Consider the following 16,729-nt stretch of genomic DNA (forward strand, 5'->3'; position numbering starts at 1 on the left):
AGAAACTTTTAGTAAGGGCCGGGTGGACAATAGATATCAACAAATTAAACAGGTTTTTGAGTTTTCCAGATAGGGTGGAAAAGGCTAAGAGTCAGGCCTTCAAATTAGTTAAACCTCTGTCTGGATCTATGGTTGATTAATAAGGTGGAGGAGAAGATTGCTGCTACTCCACCTCCTTGACCTGTGCTTCAAGGATTCTGACGCCTAGTACAACTTGAGGGTGTTAATTAATTTAAATTAAATATAATTATCCCGCTGTAACCATTTTTCTGTAAGGCAGAGTAAATTAATTTGTTGAATTAAATTGTTTACTAACAGAGAGTTAGAAGAGAGAGACAAATGTTTAATAATCCACATGTTACTGTTTTACTCTTTAGTGCAGTTGAAGCTGTTAGATTGTTCAAGCACTAAAATTTGATTATAGACAGAAAATTATAGATTTAACTACATTTGGTATTACTTGGATGAGCCATACATTTTTATTAACAATCTAAAAAAGAACTGAAAAGCCTCAGCCTTAGAAAAAAACATTTTAGAAATGACTTCACAAATGCAATTTCTGAAATACCACTGATGCTGGTGAGCAAGCTGATATTACAAATAAACCAATATCAGATACTCAGGAGTAATAAAGTGAAAGCAAAGAGTATTTCTAATGTTTTAGTTGAAGCCAAGGTACTTTAATATGTGTCCTTATAATCTCTTATGCTTGATAACTTGATGAAGAGAGCTGTCATTGATATCATGTTGTGATTTTTCTGGTAAGTTGACCAAGATGTAAAACATCTTGTGTCCATCAGCCAGGGGAATGGAGAAACTCCAGCAGGATATCTCTGCTGGAACAAGCCTACAGAGATAAACAGTATTAGGTTCTACTCTGCTTAAATTCACCCATTATCCTGATGTCCATGTACTTTATACTTATGTGTTTGTCTTTTTCCTCCTTGCAGAAAACCTGTTGATGTGCCTGCCTGAGCCAGTCTTGTTCTGTCTCTTTCAGAGATTTACCGCTCTTGGAAAAACTAGATGCATTAACCCTGTGTTGGATAAATGGAAATACTCACCTGAATGCTGACCTGATCTCTGGAAAACTGGCCTTGAACATTGTCTGTTGTTGTACATTCTGGAAACCACCATTAAAAACTCTTAAACCATTTTTATTTTGGGTAAAACAGCACTAAAATGTTCCTTTCACAGCATCATGAATAATCAGTCATTCAAAATCTATCAAGATTTTTAGTCACAACTATTTTCAGCACAAGATACCATTACTTTTGCTTGTTTGTTTGTTTACCAGCTGCATTGTTCCACACTACTGCAGCACCATATGACCATTGGTGAATTTTGACCAGATTTTGAAAATGTCATTCATAGGGAATACTTAGCATTTAATGTTCATTAGGTGTAAGTGTTATTCAAGATCATTTTTGAGAATTATTTCTGCCTTTGTGTCTTAATTTGGTTGATTTCACTATGTATTAATAACACACACTCACCAGACACTTCATTGGGAACACCTTGCTAGTAGTGACTCTGGGACCCTCTTTTGCCTACAGAACTGTGCTAATTAGTTGTGGCATTGATTCAACGAGATGCCGGAAACATTCCTCAGAGATTTTGCTCCATATTTATATGACGGCGTCACACAGTTTCTACAGATTTTTCAGCTGTGCATTCATGATGTGAATCTCCCGTTCCTCTACATCAGGGGTGTCAAACTCAAATACACAGTGGGCCAAAATTCAAAACTGAAACAAAGTCGCGGGCTAACGTGAATATTTATTGAAATATATTTATTCCTCCAGATATAAGAATGAATCTTATGGACTGAAACACGTTTTGCTGAAAAACTGAATATGGAACAAGCAAAGCTTAATACTAAACAATATATATATTAGCTGTATAATACCAGTAGGCCAGCTCTAATAGTAATTTGGTATGGCTTCACGGGCCAAATGTAATTAGGCTGCGGGCCAAATTTGGCCCGCGGGCCAGAGTTTGACACCTATGCTCTACATGCTCTATTAGATTGTGATCTGATTACTGTGATGGCCACAACTCACTGTCATGCTGAAGAAACCAGTTTGGGAATATATGACATTTGTGATGTGGTGCATTTTCCTCTGAAAGTAGCCATCAGTGAGATTGACATGCTCAGAAACAATACTCAAATAGGCTGTGTGGTTTAAATGTTGCTCAATTGAGACTAAAGGGGCCAAAAGTGTGCCAAGATTCTCCACACCGTTTCATCACTATCACTATCCTGAAACATTGATACAAGGAAGGACGGACCCATACTGACCCTACCATCCAGGGTTGGCAGTAAACCATTGAGCTGGATAGGCAAACAACTATGAAAGGTGGACATTCAACATTCAACATTCAACTTTGCAGTTTTTGAAAAACTTGCCTGGCATGGAAAACCAGGCCAAATGCAAAAAACTAGTTGAACAGATTTGCCTAATAAATTCATTTGAATATTCTGCAGTATGTGACAGGATCTGTTGTTGTTAAGCTCTTATATACTTTTGTAAATACATCCTTTTTATGGTTTTTGTTTCATTTATAAACCATTTTCACCTATTTGACTTCAATGTGACACCTAAAGGTGGTAAACAGATTGTTTATATGATGTGCACAGAGTTTAAAGTGCCAGGAGAAAAAGCACAGAGTCGCCCTCTAGTAGCAGAGTTCTTACATTCATCTCCTCAATCCTCTCCCAGCTAATTCTTAGACTTGGGCTCACTGTCACACAGAACCATTATAAACCTTTGTAAAGGTGCCAACTTTTCCAAAGAGGCTAATCAAAAACATTTTGATGAGGGAATAATGAATTATATTTCATCTGGAAAAAACTGATGCACAATTCAAAAATCAAAGGCCAACACTTACCCAGAGTACACCCAACACACACAAAAATGCAGCTCTGTTTGTGACAGTTTCAGTTGTTGCCGCATTTTAATCTCTTTTGTGTTTACTTGCATCACAAAACTTGTGTTTTCCTGTCTCTTTGGGTTAATGCTGCATAATAGTTTGTTATTTTGTGCCTCTTTGTGGTTGTATGCTAGCCCCCCCAACACTGAGCAAATATAAGAAGGTAGCTGTACTATATGATTTTACTTGGTAATGGCTTTAATTGACTATCTCATCCTGTATCTTGTTATTAAACTGTAGGGTACATGTGAGTCACAAAATTTCACAACTTTATAATAGAAAGCGGGCTGGTGTCCCCTGTAGTTAAGGTTAGCTCCGTTAACCAGGAGCATTCCTGTTAGACAGCAACCTGTTCACCATTAATGGAGCGAAACAGAGAAGAGAAAGACGATGGTTTTAGGGGCTGCTGAGAGTGCCGTGGGCAATGAAAAGGCAGCAGTTCCGTTATTGGCGGTTACTCTCATTTCCCCTTATCATGAGCATGCAGGTTATTTATCACAGACAAGTTTCATGGATATGGAGTGAGACAGTGGCGCAAAGAGAGACGGACACTCCTCCTTATTGATAACCAGTGACATGTATTTATTTGGCAGAAACAAAGCATTCTTTGTGCTGATATATTTCATCATTTTCTGTTCAAATTACAGTTAAATTAACTAACAGGAAGTTTGTGGTATATTAATAGCCACTACTTTTCACCACATTGTGCTAGGATCCGTTCTACCCATTACTTCTGCTAAAAAAACACAAAGAAAAATTTGAATTGAGTTTAACTGAAATTTTTTAAACACCCTCCTGGTGGTCACTGGATATACAGTTGAGGCTTTGCTTCCCCCTTGTGGAAAAGGTGCACACAGCAACACGCAGAGCACTCATGACCTGCCAGCACTTGAATGAAACTGTGAAGAAGACCCCTAGTGGATCTCAGACTGCCCAAAAAACTCAGCACTGTGCTATTTTATTTGTTTGGAGAAGAATAGTTAAATTAATCGAGCCCTTTATTCCAAAGCATTCATGGCATCAGTCTACGTGCTGGCCAACCTGTTATTAGTGAATGACCCACTGTACCTCAAAGCCACACAAGGAGCTCTTAGCATTATTAAAAGACATGAGTAATGCCAGTTATCACATGCGACTTAGAAAAATCAGGTCTTTCAACCCGGTTGGTGTTATTTTACTATTAGGTTATCTATTCTTGCTTCTCCACTCGTAAATGTTTGTAGCGTAAGTGGAGATCCGACTCTGGATCAGTAATATTTGAAAAATGGTAAGTTCTAATATCAAAATGTTATTCTTTATATATTATGGGTCATTAAAGTTGTTTTTGCATAGCATACAATAACAATGTCAACTTTTTTTTGGCAAATTTTCTAACATTACATGCAATAGCTGTTGTTGTTTTATAGTTGTTAGACATTTTATGGAGGAAAAAAAAATTGTTTTAGTGTGTCATTATTCTATACTTTTTAAAATAATTTATATTTTTTGTTTTGGACAGAGGCAGGATGGAACAGTGTGCATTTTTAAATGATAAAAATTAAAAAGCTGTACAATTAATATGTCAGTTAAATTTAACAATAAATTAAATGTAAAATTAATTAAGCTTCAAAAAACCTCAAAACGTATGGGACTGGGCTTCGATGTAGGTGGAGGTTTAAGGGTAGTGGTTGTGCATCGACTGCATGTATTCAGTGAAAAACATTACAGTATTACTATTTCCATGTAAACTTAAGTTAACAAACAACCAAACTTAGACAACAAAACCCCACCCAGTTTGATAAGGGCGCCTTCATTGGCCCGCGCGTCTGTAAATCCGTTCCCTCTTTATTTGGCGCGTGCCATTGGTCGGCGGTGACGACAATCCTGAAACGTGCTCCCGCCCACCGAGCGGATCAAGTTTGAATGAACAGCAGCAGCCTGCTCTGGAGGTGGTAGTTGCATTTGCAGTAATTATTAAAAGTGTGTATCGTATCACGGGGTGAGCCTTTCGAGGATGGACATGAAGAAAAGAATTCACCTAGAGTTGCGGAACCGCACTCCGTCAGACGTAAGTTGGCCTCGCGGCTCGCTGTAATAACGCTTCACTCTCGGCTAATGGAGAATATTTCGCGTGATGCCTTGGCGTGGGGATACAAAGTTTCTTCCAAGTTAAAAAGATGATGGGGGACGTCGGGTCACATTGTTGCTTTTGCCGTCGTGTTTACAGCGGGCAGGTGCTCCGCGGGTCCGCTGCTTGAACTTTTTAGTGCGGCTCCAGCTTCACGTTTTAATGTGCAGTTTGAGAATGCACCACAGCTTCTTTTTTAATGCCAGCGGTATAAACAAGGCAAGCAGTGTGAGAAGCCATATTTGTAACTTTTGATCCACGAACCCCGCGTTGTCGGGATTCTTGTTTTTAGTCGTTGTCTGAGGCTCAGTGTGCATGCTTGGACTGGGAAATACGTTCACCTAAAAAAAAACAAAAAAAAACAAAACAGTTTAAGCCGTGCACTTGGCGCGTTGAGGATGCGAGCACTCAAAGTCGTGAACATTATCAGTGATGCATAAAGATCACAGCCTCGCATTATCGCCTTACAACTGCAGACCGCTGCTATAGTTGCACAAACCGTCCGGTTCAAGTCGTTTATGTCTGCAGGGAGCAGCTTTTTACGCTGGGGGAGCCTGCAAACCTCCATCCGGAGTCACTGTGCGCACAGATGGCCGAAATAAAAGTGCCGTTACCGTGGACCGTTAGCGGCCACCAAGCTGCGCGAAAAAACCCCACGCAGAGATCAAAAACGAGCTACGCCCGACTCATTATCAACTGTCGTGTGGCTATTCACTCGTTTTCATCGGGATTTCTCGAAGCTTAGGCGTCCCAGCTCCCCCGGTGAAAACAGGGGGGGAAATCGTCGAGCCGCGCTGTTGCTCTAGTTTTCCAGAACTAGGACAAGCCGCCATTTTACCGAGAAACAAAGGCTATTCGAAATACACCGAAATCCCGTTCATTCGACACAAACGACGAACCAGTCATCATACCTTCGTGTTAATAGAGGTCTATACACACCATCAGTCCAATCGGGAAGTGTTTAGCGCGAGCAACAATGAAAACGTTTGCCTGGCAGCTATCTAATCGGCTTTAGCGGCCCCTCCTACTCACAAATGACCCTGTGCACGACTCGTAGGTCTGTTTGGCTCCGGCTTGTTTTGACTAATGTGCATCTGCGTCGCTCATAGCTCACGCGCACGTCTCTTATTGCGCTTTAAACACGGCAGCCGTACTTTATCGCTTTCTTACTAATGTGTCAAAAAAGCGAGATAAATGTCATATTTACGTAATGGAAAGAGAGTCGACGCATCGCGATATTTACAGCGGTACAATGACCGCTGATGGACAGTGGGGGGTTTTTTGGTTGTTTTTTTTTTTTTTTTATTTTATAGTTCTGGTCCTCACTGCTGATTGGCTGAGTCACGTTCAAGGCCGAGGTGAAATATCCGATAACAGCCCACCTGTGACCGCATATCACACTATTTAAATATCAGTGCGCAGGGCCAAAATTAACGCTGTTGCTGCTGCTACACTGAAGTGTGGCATCCGCCCAGTGTTGAGCTGGTTTATCTGTAGGAGGACGTTTGTTTATTTTCTTCAGATTTATTTATTTATTTTCTTAAAAATGGTAAAATGAAATCAATTTAAATGTTTATATGTGTATATATATTTTTACAATTAAGAGCTGATTCCAAATATTGTTGATACAATTTAACTAAACTGTCAAAGACGAATGTAGTAATGAAAATAAAATGTGTCTTGAATTTACAGAAATGTATGGATTGTTGTTTGGTATGTGCTTGCTTTTCGTTAGCATTTTTTCCTGTCATTGCTGACTGCTGTAACAAAGCAACAATGTAATGCGTTGATTGGGATTAATGAATATGATGTTTGCAGTTTGACAAATTCTAACCATTTTAATTTTTTGATTACGCTTCAGGTCAAAGAACTAGTGCTAGACAACTGTCGCTCAAATGAAGGCAAGATCGAGGGTCTAACAGACGAGTTTGAGGAGCTGGAGTTTCTAAGCACAATCAATGTTGGTCTGACGACAGTTGCCCACTTGCCGAAGCTAAATAAACTCAAAAAGGTGGGTGCTTTTCATCACGTGACAAATCTCTGTAGCTTCAGACTGTAAAGTTTTGCAAGGTTTTGATTATTTAATTGACCAACAGCTTGAACTCAGCGATAACAGGATCTCAGGAGGGTTGGAAGTTCTGGCGGAGAAGTGCCCCAATCTCACACATCTAAACCTCAGTGGCAACAAGATTAAAGACCTCAGCACAATAGAACCACTGGTGAGTCCCAGAAATATGAGGGGGGAAAAAGCATAACATGCAAAACAGCTCATTGTTGTTTATCAAACTGGATTGTTTTTGTTTGTTTTTTGTTCTGATAGAAAGAACTGGGGACCCTGAAAAGCCTAGATCTGTTTAACTGTGAAGTGACAAACCTGAACGAATACAGAGACAACGTGTTCAAGCTATTACCCCAGCTCACGTACCTGGATGGGTACGACAAAGATGACAAAGAAGCACCCGATTCTGATGCTGAGGTCTATGCAGAGGGCTTGGATGATGATGAGGAAGATGAAGATGGTATGTCCAAGACTACGTCGGGTCTCATGTATGTCTTTGCGACGCTAATGCTGGCGTTTATATTAACTGACCACTTTCACCCAGATGTAGATGATGAGGAGTATGATGAAGATGCAGCACCGGGAGATGAGGAGGAGGAGGAAGGAGAGGATGAAGAAGAGGAGAATGAAGAAGAAGAAGAGGAAGACCTCAGTGGAGAGGTGAGATGAGAGTAAATGAGATATGCTTTTTCTAATAGTTATGTAAAAATGCTGTTGTTAGTAGACTGGTTGCCATGGTGAATCCCGCCTCTCGTCCTCTGGCTTCAACTCCGCGAGACCCGGAAGTGAATCATCTCACTAACTTTGCCTTGTCTTTTAACAAAGGAGGAAGAGGAGGATGATTTGAATGACAGAGAGGTTGACGATGAAGATGACGAAGGTGAGCAACTTCTCCAAATACATAAGTGCACACGCTTGATGCTATTCTTTATAGTGCACTGCTTTTGTTTTTCTTAACCTTTATGAATTAGCAAATTTAAATATGCCCTTTGGATATTTTACACATGGCGTTAACATTGAGAGATGCTACAGTTTCTGTGTCCACTATATATACACCATGTATAAACCATAGACGGTACATAAAGGATGGGAGTAGGCACAGTGACAGCACCATGTAGGTCGTAAACTCATGTTTTGAAGCCTTGATCTTCAGTATTATGGTTTTTGCAAGCTTGTCTTTTGGAGAGCCAGAAATGACTGTGCCTTGGGACTGTAGAATGCTAAGTTAATGCTAAAAATGCTTAAACTTAGCCACTATGGCTAGCACGCTTTGTTAGCAAGGTGCATTTCAGAGTGTATTGTTATCTGTGCACAAACAGAGGTATTTTATAGTTAATGGAAAGTAATGTACAAATAAATATGGAGCTGTCCCCCAAAAGCTATTTTATTATTACTTTCTTTAATTGTAATTTCATTATACTGTCGGAAACGGGTCTCTCTTGTAAATGTAGAAATAAAGGTTAAATAAAATAAATATAGGGAGTGAATCCTTTGGGAGTTAGCCTCTAGTGGGCATTCAAATGATTTGCAGTTTTCACCCCTGTGTGCTGGCTTCATATTGAGCCTCAGAGGGAGCTTATGTGTGCGTGATACAAACAAAACAGGGAGACAAGTGTGGGACAAGGATAATGTGTTTTGGTCACGTGGAGCTTTCTTCATCTGTAATGCTGTATTTGTCTTATAAATGTGACTTTTATTTCTTACTTATTTCTCAGAAGAAGAGCGAGGTCAGAAGAGAAAAAGGGACCTGGATGAAGAAGGGGAGGAAGATGATGACGATTGAGAGTCTTCTTTAAGCTAAGTTGTGAACTGTTTTTAACTTGTATCTCCCAGTCACTTCCCAACAGCCCCCATGTATTTTTCCCCCTCAGTTTCATATTGCAGTAGGAGTGGGTTTCTTTTGTTATTGGCCAGTTAGGTAGACGGGTTTTCCTGAAGGGAAAGAAAAGGTTACATTTGTGTACCTTTGACGCCCCCGTGTTCCAGTCTTTACTGTCCACTTTTAACTGCTTCGTGGACACCAGTTTTGTAATATCAAATAATAGCAAATATAAACCTTTTTGAGAGATGTTTTTGTTTCCTCACTGTTTGTGTAAGACCAATTTCTGATGTATTTTAAGACCGCCCCAAAAAGTGGGGAAAAAAAAGATAAAATCCAAAAAAAAAAAAAAAGAGTGCATGTCTAATACATTTTAAAGTCAACTACTGGATTCATGTATGGCTGTCCTCTCCTCGTCTTAAACTTATTGTTATTATTTTTTTTTAATTGTATTTCTTTTCTTTTTTTTTTCTTTTTAATGTAAGTTATGTGTTTGTAGTGTCACCAGTATGCCAATACTCTCTGCTGTCCTGGTGTGAAACTTCTGTCTGAACATGCGCAGTGTGACCCTCACGGGACATATTTTTAAATCCTAGCAAAAAAATGTCTGCCCTTGTCAAAGCTGCTCCTCCTCCTCTTAAACCCTCAGCTTTGATAGTTCGGAAATTACGTGTTCTTGTAAATAATGACCAAATCTATTTTTTTGTATTCTCTTTGATGACGGCAGACATTGAACAGACAACTGAGGTGAAACTATGAATTGTAATAAGATATTAAATATGTATGCTGCTTTATCTAAGAATACGCAGTGTGAAATTTCTTGAATTTGAACATAACTTTGTATGCATCATCTTTCCATACGGACAAAACATCAGAGCTCATTGCTTTCTTTGCTCCCCCCCACGTTCTTTTCTGTGACACACACAGATGGCAATGTTTGAATTTTGTGCTGGTGGTGTAGAGGAGTGCTTGATTTAAATGGAGGTTACAGCCACAACGTATGTGCATCGAAAATTTATTGTTGCAAAATGTAAACTCTGGAAAACGGTCAGCTGTTTGGACTTTGTTTTCCTCCAGTATACGCAATGGTCAAATTGGCCTACCTCAGTGATTTTTTTTCACTACATGTTAAATCCACTGTCATCAGCTGATTTCTTTCTTTTCCCCTTCCATTCACTTCAATAAATCCCTTTTATATATATGTGTTTGACGTTTGTGGTCCTTGTACAACACAGTTTATATAAAAAAAAAAAAAAAAAAATGTATACAGAATTCCAGGGAGTGATGACAGTTGTCATTTTTGATCGTCTACATGGAAAATCAAGAAGAATTTACAGAATGCCTTTTTCTTTTCACAATACTGAACTCTTATGTATACGCCTACAGTACACTGCTACCACACTAAGCAAATCTAAGTTGGGGTTTACTTTTGAGTCTGCAGCAGTAACCGTTTGGTCAAAAATGTCATGACTAAACAGTTACTCGACCTGTCTCCTGTCTGTCACTGCAGCTCATCGATCTGTCTACTTTCACTGTAGCCTTTTATTTAACAGATATTTACCATTGTTCAAGTCTTCATTGTAAGGGCTCATCTTCTCTAGCTAAAGCTATGAAGCTTTGACCCTTTATGTGCCTGCGATGATGTTATGAGGAAAGACTTGTGACCTTTAGTCCGTAACTCGCTGTTAACTTACCATTTCCATCCTTGTCATGCATGCAGTGGAATTTCTCGAGCTCGGCTCTTAAAATAGTGCCAATTAAATTCGAATGCTCTCAAATGTAAAGCTGAATGAAAACAAGGTCTGAGGGTAAAACCGAGGCAGCGCAAATTTCTCCTGTATGTGTTGTCGGTACGGGTGGAGGAGAGGCACGTCACCTGACGTCTTGAAAGCAAAATTACACAGCTACAGACAAACATTTCTCAGTAATAGTAATATACTTGGTTTAAATGTCAAATGGTTGGTTATTATTCCAGTTTGCACTTTTAAAAGTAGGAAATTATATAGCTTCATAACTTATCTGAAGTTACGTTGTTGGAGACAAAGAGCTAAGAAGAAATACCTTTTTAAGGTGCTGTTTCACACAAGTCTTGCACCATTTCCACTGGAAGCATTCAGCAAAATCTATCAAGCATCACAATCATTACTTGCGCAGTGTGTCATACAAAAACAAAGGGATTAAGAAATATACATGTTATTAGCTAAAAAGGTAAGATGTGACAAATAATAAATAAAAAGCAAATATACATTACCCCATCATCAAAATTAGCCCTAAAAACCAATAACAGCCAGCAAAGCTTCCCTCGGATCCATGTCTCCTCAGCTGCGTCCCCATTGTTTAAATAAAGAGATACCTGAACAAAGTGAACTATGTGCTGTCCTTGGGGAAAGACTGTCTGGAGTAGCTAAGTGTCAGTGTGACAAAGTAAATCTCTAGCCACTGTTTGTAGGTAATGGGATAAGCAGCCCGGTGGGAAAAACATGGTCCATGTCTGCAAAGCTCTCCTCGTCCACCATTTTGAGATAATGTTGCAGCTCGCTGCAAACTGGGTCTGCAGCAGGGTCTAAGGCGTTGGGGAAGAAAAATAGGAGCAGTAATAGTCTTCTCCAGTTTTAACCTCAACATAAAAATTACAATTCGGAGGTGGTTTGGTCAGTACTGGACTTTTTTTTTTTTTGCATGGTGATCAAGGCATTGCCACATGGACAAGAGGGTAGGCAAAGTGAGACGAATACCTAGGCGGCGTGGAATAACACTGCTAGATCGATCATTTACATTTATAAAAACTGAAAATACCAAAATTCTCTGCATTCTATATCAGCGATTTAATGCTTAAGTAGCAATCCCTGATCTGTCATGCCTCATTACTTGTATTTGTCACTACTACAATATTGCAGTATTTGGATCAGTTAACATTATCCAATGGTTACCATGTTATTGTGTGCACTACGTGGAACAGCAGGAAGAATGAAGTTATGATATAATGAAATATATCAAAAAAGCAGGGCGAAGGGCTCAGAAGGTTGTTGGAGGTCAGAAGTGGGGGGGGCAAAGGAAGCGAGGCTTTGCCAGTCCAGGAGTCTAAGAGGTCAGGCGTTGTTGGGGCTAACGTTCTTCAGGTTGTTGAGCTCGAGTTCCAGCTGGCGTATTCGGACGTCCTTGGTGGTCAGTTCCTCCTTCAGCCGCCGCAGCTCATCCTGCTGCCGGAAGAACATCCGCAGGAGCTGTGTGGAAAAGGTGGGAAACACGTGGAAGAACATGAGCGCAACGGCAGCTCTCAAAACAAGGAAAGAGGACATTGGCAGGATGAAGGACGAAACATTTGGTTTTAATAGCAAGTTGTGTAAGGCTGGGTTCATTCTCAGCTTTTTTCTGAAATCATTTACACCAGTACATTATGCTCTACTCTTATGATCGAAAGCTGTGGAACAGCTACTACATGGACCCCATGAGCCAAAAGGTCAGACTGCTCTAAAAGCTTAGTTTCTGATTTTTTATTTTTTTTCTCTTCAAACTGTATGACAGTGGATATCCAAAAAATGGTCACCAAAGGCTTTTCAGTCTTACAAAGGGCAGCCAATCAGAAGAAAGCTGACTCAAAGGGCGAGCGCTAAAATAGCACGTTTCACATTTTTTCGGTTAATGCATGCATAATGTAATAAAGATGACTTTGAATTTAGTATTATACAGAAGAAAAGGAAAGAAATGCATAGAGATCCACTTTAAGTGAATCAGTTGTACAACAAAAACAAGTTGCGGTTCAGTTACAGCGTTATTACACTCCATTAAAGGCTGCAATTATTTTATATTATACTTGTCATCCTTCACACACCTCGTTCTCTGTCCTGGGTGGTACGTTCTCCAGCAGGTCGATCCCATTCACTACCACGCTCTTCTTTTCCTTCACCGGGACCTTGAACACCACCTGGTTTGGCCGGTGGTAACCATCCTTCAGGGACATCAAAACTGGGTCTGTTTGAAAAGCAGGGAGAAAATGAACTTTTCCCTGTGAAAACCAACACAAAGCAGCAAGAGGCTTCGGCCGTCCACAGATCAACACCAGGGAATCTACCGTTTATCCATGCACGTCTTCAGCTCTTCAGGACATCCACATATTCAAGTGTTTAGTTATTCTACAACATGATTAGGATATGGATTCAGTGCCTAAAGCAATTTCTAAAGTTACTAAGCTTTTGTTATCCAGACTTAATCAGTATCAGCATTGGGTTCATTTGTTCTCTTAAAAAAAAAAAATTAAAAAAATAGTACCATCTCAGCCCACATCTACACACAAATAATGAAGACACAACTTTCTTCAAATACAATTTAAATAGTATAAACTAAACAATATTCGTTATAACTCCTGTAGGTCATTATTTGATCTTCCAAAAAGCCCATGAACCAAAAAATCTTCACGAAACTAAAAAACTAAATGTAAATGTCAATAATACAAAATACTGACTGGAAAGCATCTCCTATTTAAAAAATTTCCTTTACAACATAGTGACCATACTATAGTTTTAATTGCCGAGCATATTAAAATCACACTCGTGAAAAAAACAAAAACAAAAACCCCTGTTGATTTACATTGATTCTGATTCAGTGAAATACGCGTGGTTGTAAGAACAAAATTGGCAGGCGTGTGGGTTTTGTGAATTGGATGGTAATTTTTGCAAATGCACATATTTTTTGTGCAGGGTAAGAATATTTCTGCACAGTGAACAAGGCCCACTGAGAGCAAACACAATGTGAGAAGGAAAGAACGGGACTTTCAAAACATACTTTTAACATCCTGAATTTCATTTCTCTTCACTTGAATAATCAGACCAGATCAGATTATTATCTTTTATACCTCTCAAGTAGCATACCACCCCAATAGTGCACTTTACCCCCAGACTGCCGGCTTGCTTGTGCTTCCACGGATATTTAAAAGTAAAATGAGAAGCAGAGCCTTCACTTCACTTTTGTCTTTTGTCCTGTATTCCTCCTCTCACCTCTAACTGGTTGCAGCAGATGGCCCCGCCCCTCCCTGAGCCTGGTTCTGCCGGAGGCTTCTTCCTGTTAAAAGGGAGTTTTTCCTTCCCACTGTCGCCAAGTACTTGCTCATGCTTTAGTGTGTGTGTGTGTGTGTGTGTGTGTGTGTGTGTGTGTGTTATTCTGTGTTATTGCTGCTTTAGAGTATAAAGCACCTTGAGGTGATTTGGCAGTATATGAAAAAAAATGTAAATTGAAGTGAACTGCATTATTGTTCACTTGGTTTGAGTTCTTATTTTAAGGCTTCATGAAACATGAACATGAAGAGCTTAGATGTTGTAACAGTTAAAATGGGGGGTAGCACCTTCATCTATCTGACTACTCTCCTGTCGAGCCAGCTTGGGTTCAGGGCAGACACTCTCTTTACTGTTATCAGATCAGATGACCCAGTCCATTAGCCATGCTGCTATAGGCCCGGGTTCTTTGGGGACTGCCCATGAAGCACTGATCACTTCTCCATCACTCCCTTCTCTCTTACTCCCAATGCATTTTTATGCCACTGTTAAGCACAACATTTACTTTGTCATCTCTGTCCTATAGTTTGTGCTTTATCTTGTTTTTGTTTACCATCTTTCCACATTTCTCTCCTTTCATTTCCCCCACCCCAGCTGATAGCTGAGACCAGCTAAAGTTTCTTCCTGATAAAATGGAGTTCTACCTCCCTGCTGTTGTTAGTTAGAGGGTTATTGAGGATTTTCTCTCTAATAACTGTAGAAGCTTGAGATGACTATTGCTGTGAAGTAGTGCTGGCAATATAGTAAAGTTGAATGTTAATGAACTGGACTGGATTGCATCAATTAAAATAAATCAACTGTGGGGATTTTTTTTAACCATGCTGGTGATAACACAAGCTACATGTTGTCAGTGCATGATTCAGCAAAACAAAAACACTCAGTGACTGAAGTTTGCTGTAAATTAATCTACATTAGCTTTGTTTACTTGTTAGAGGCAACCTTGCATGCAAGTCATCATGGAAATCAGTTGCAACAAATGAATAAGATGCCGCTCCCCTATTAAAATGCTGCTTAACAAGCCAGACAAGTGCGTCTCTGACGGGTTGCTTACCTCTATCAATTCCGCTCAGCCACTCGCTGGCCGACAGGGCCGGTTCTGTTCCTGCCGTCATGGGGTAGATGTCCTCCTGGTACGTGTCTGACTGTAAACAAACATTTTCAGATGTCTCAGCAACCATTTGCTCAGCACTGCTGATTATCTCAACGTTCGGATGTCTTTGGTAAAGAGTTTTTATCTCAAAGAATTACATACAGTTTCGATAATTTTCCAGCTTTTGACTTTGAGATGCTCATTCACCAGTCTGCTTTTAAACACACGTCTTAGGTCAAATAAATGGTATTAGATTAATTATTCCTGTTCTTGTTTCTTCTTGCTCTGATTTTGTATTCATCACAAACCAAGGTATTATAAGTCCAGTGTTCCCAAGAGGTGTTGGCTAAAATCTAACAGCTTTTTTGACTTAATAAATGCTGGTTATCATCTGCTGAAGATGAGACTGATAATAACAGAATGGAGTCTAATTTCATTCCCACTCACCCTTCTTGGCACAATCATGGAAATGGGCTCAATCAAACCCTTGAGGGTGACCAGTTTGTAGAAGCGGTACACCTCGCAAGCTGCCACATCCATCCCGTGCTTTGGCATCACACCTGCAGACAGGAAAAGAGGCATGTGGTGACGGCTGTTTTGCCAACATCCCTTTCCTAGAATTCATTGTTTGTCTCATCAACAAGATACAAAAACAACCTGCTGCAGCGTGACATTGATGGACAAGTTAGTAAAGCTCTTTAAGCTTTTTTTGAGCAAATTTCCAATTCGGACACCTCATTTTTATTTTCTTCAGTAAATACGGTCCTTTCAGCTACGCAACACCGTTTTTAGAGGAGTGTTGAGGGCTGAGCTCATTTTCACAGTGATTCATTCCACCTCTCCGTTTCTAAAGACAGTTAATGACTGGGTTACCATTTCTCTTTCTCCTCTGGCAGGATAGATCAGATACTGCTGTTCAGCAACTGGCTTACCTAGTCCTTTCTGTGGGGCAGGGGATCGGAACTCCATTAGGTACTGGATGTACGGCTTCTCTGTGGTGATTTCAAAGTAACGGATGTTGCCGTCCCCCTGCCAGAGCAACAGAACATGGTCATTACCTCTGAGCAATTGAAGCTACATCTTTTTTGCTGCTGTGCTCAGATTTCCAGAACAAGCAATGCTTCTCAGACTTTGACTTCCCTTTATTACTCAAGTTAAATTGAACACACACACGAACACACACGAACACACACACGAACACGAACACACACACACACACACACTAAAAATAAATCATCAATTCCAATCACAGTCATCCAAAATGTATTAGATATGCAATAAATGAATGGTAAACACAGTTCAGTTTTTAGACTACTTTTGTACAACTGTAGGGACATCGGGGCTGACCTTGCCTGCCAGATACAACATGTGTGTGTCAGCATCATAGAAGGGAAACAACAGTCCTGAGAGCCCGTCTATGTCCTCCTCCACGATTGGCATGGACAAATCCTCCTAGGAATAACAATGTATACAAACATTGTTTTTAACACACATGCACACTTGACCTACCTGCTGTGGCACTGTATGCATGTATGGAGAAGTGTTGTCTGACCTGATCCCAGAGAGCGATCTGCCGAGTGTTCCAGCGAGAAACCCCTGTGGTGAGCAGCCGCTTCATATTGCCCAAGAACACAACTCTGTTTACGCGGTGGTTCTTGCAGCTGGCTTGCTG

General features: G+C 40.1%; 2 protein-coding genes across 4 annotated transcripts in view; one reads left to right on the forward strand and one right to left on the reverse strand.

The window, feature by feature from the left end:
- Positions 1-4,788: 4,788 nt before the first annotated feature.
- Positions 4,789-10,118, forward strand: anp32a (acidic (leucine-rich) nuclear phosphoprotein 32 family, member A). Of its 2 annotated transcripts, none has more exons than XM_005930437.3 (7): positions 4,789-4,981; positions 6,903-7,052; positions 7,138-7,260; positions 7,362-7,560; positions 7,645-7,760; positions 7,926-7,980; positions 8,819-10,118. In XM_005930437.3, the coding sequence occupies exons 1-7, from the start codon at positions 4,928-4,930 to the stop codon at positions 8,881-8,883; spliced, it is 762 nt and encodes a 253-aa protein (XP_005930499.1). In that variant the 5' UTR covers positions 4,789-4,927; the 3' UTR covers positions 8,884-10,118. The 2 variants fall into 2 exon arrangements, with proteins under 2 accessions (XP_005930499.1, XP_005930498.1); XM_005930436.3 differs by having other exon boundaries at positions 4,790-4,981; positions 8,816-10,118.
- Positions 9,919-16,729, reverse strand: part of coro2ba (coronin, actin binding protein, 2Ba) — a 43,338-nt gene continuing 36,527 nt past the window's right edge. For both annotated transcript variants that reach the window (XM_005930434.3, XM_005930435.3), the window contains exons 6-12: positions 16,610-16,726; positions 16,405-16,509; positions 15,990-16,086; positions 15,505-15,617; positions 15,019-15,109; positions 12,752-12,891; positions 9,919-12,143 (exon numbers count right to left, since the gene is read on the reverse strand). In XM_005930434.3, the coding sequence (XP_005930496.1) occupies positions 12,009-12,143; positions 12,752-12,891; positions 15,019-15,109; positions 15,505-15,617; positions 15,990-16,086; positions 16,405-16,509; positions 16,610-16,726 (798 nt within the window). In that variant the 3' untranslated portion in view covers positions 9,919-12,008. The remainder of the gene's footprint in view (positions 12,144-12,751; positions 12,892-15,018; positions 15,110-15,504; positions 15,618-15,989; positions 16,087-16,404; positions 16,510-16,609; positions 16,727-16,729) is intronic.

The sequence above is a fragment of the Haplochromis burtoni genome, unplaced genomic scaffold (genome assembly GCF_018398535.1).
Source record: "Haplochromis burtoni strain Fernald_Lab_line unplaced genomic scaffold, NCSU_Asbu1 Contig_129, whole genome shotgun sequence".
Classification (NCBI taxonomy): Eukaryota; Metazoa; Chordata; class Actinopteri; order Cichliformes; family Cichlidae; genus Haplochromis; species Haplochromis burtoni.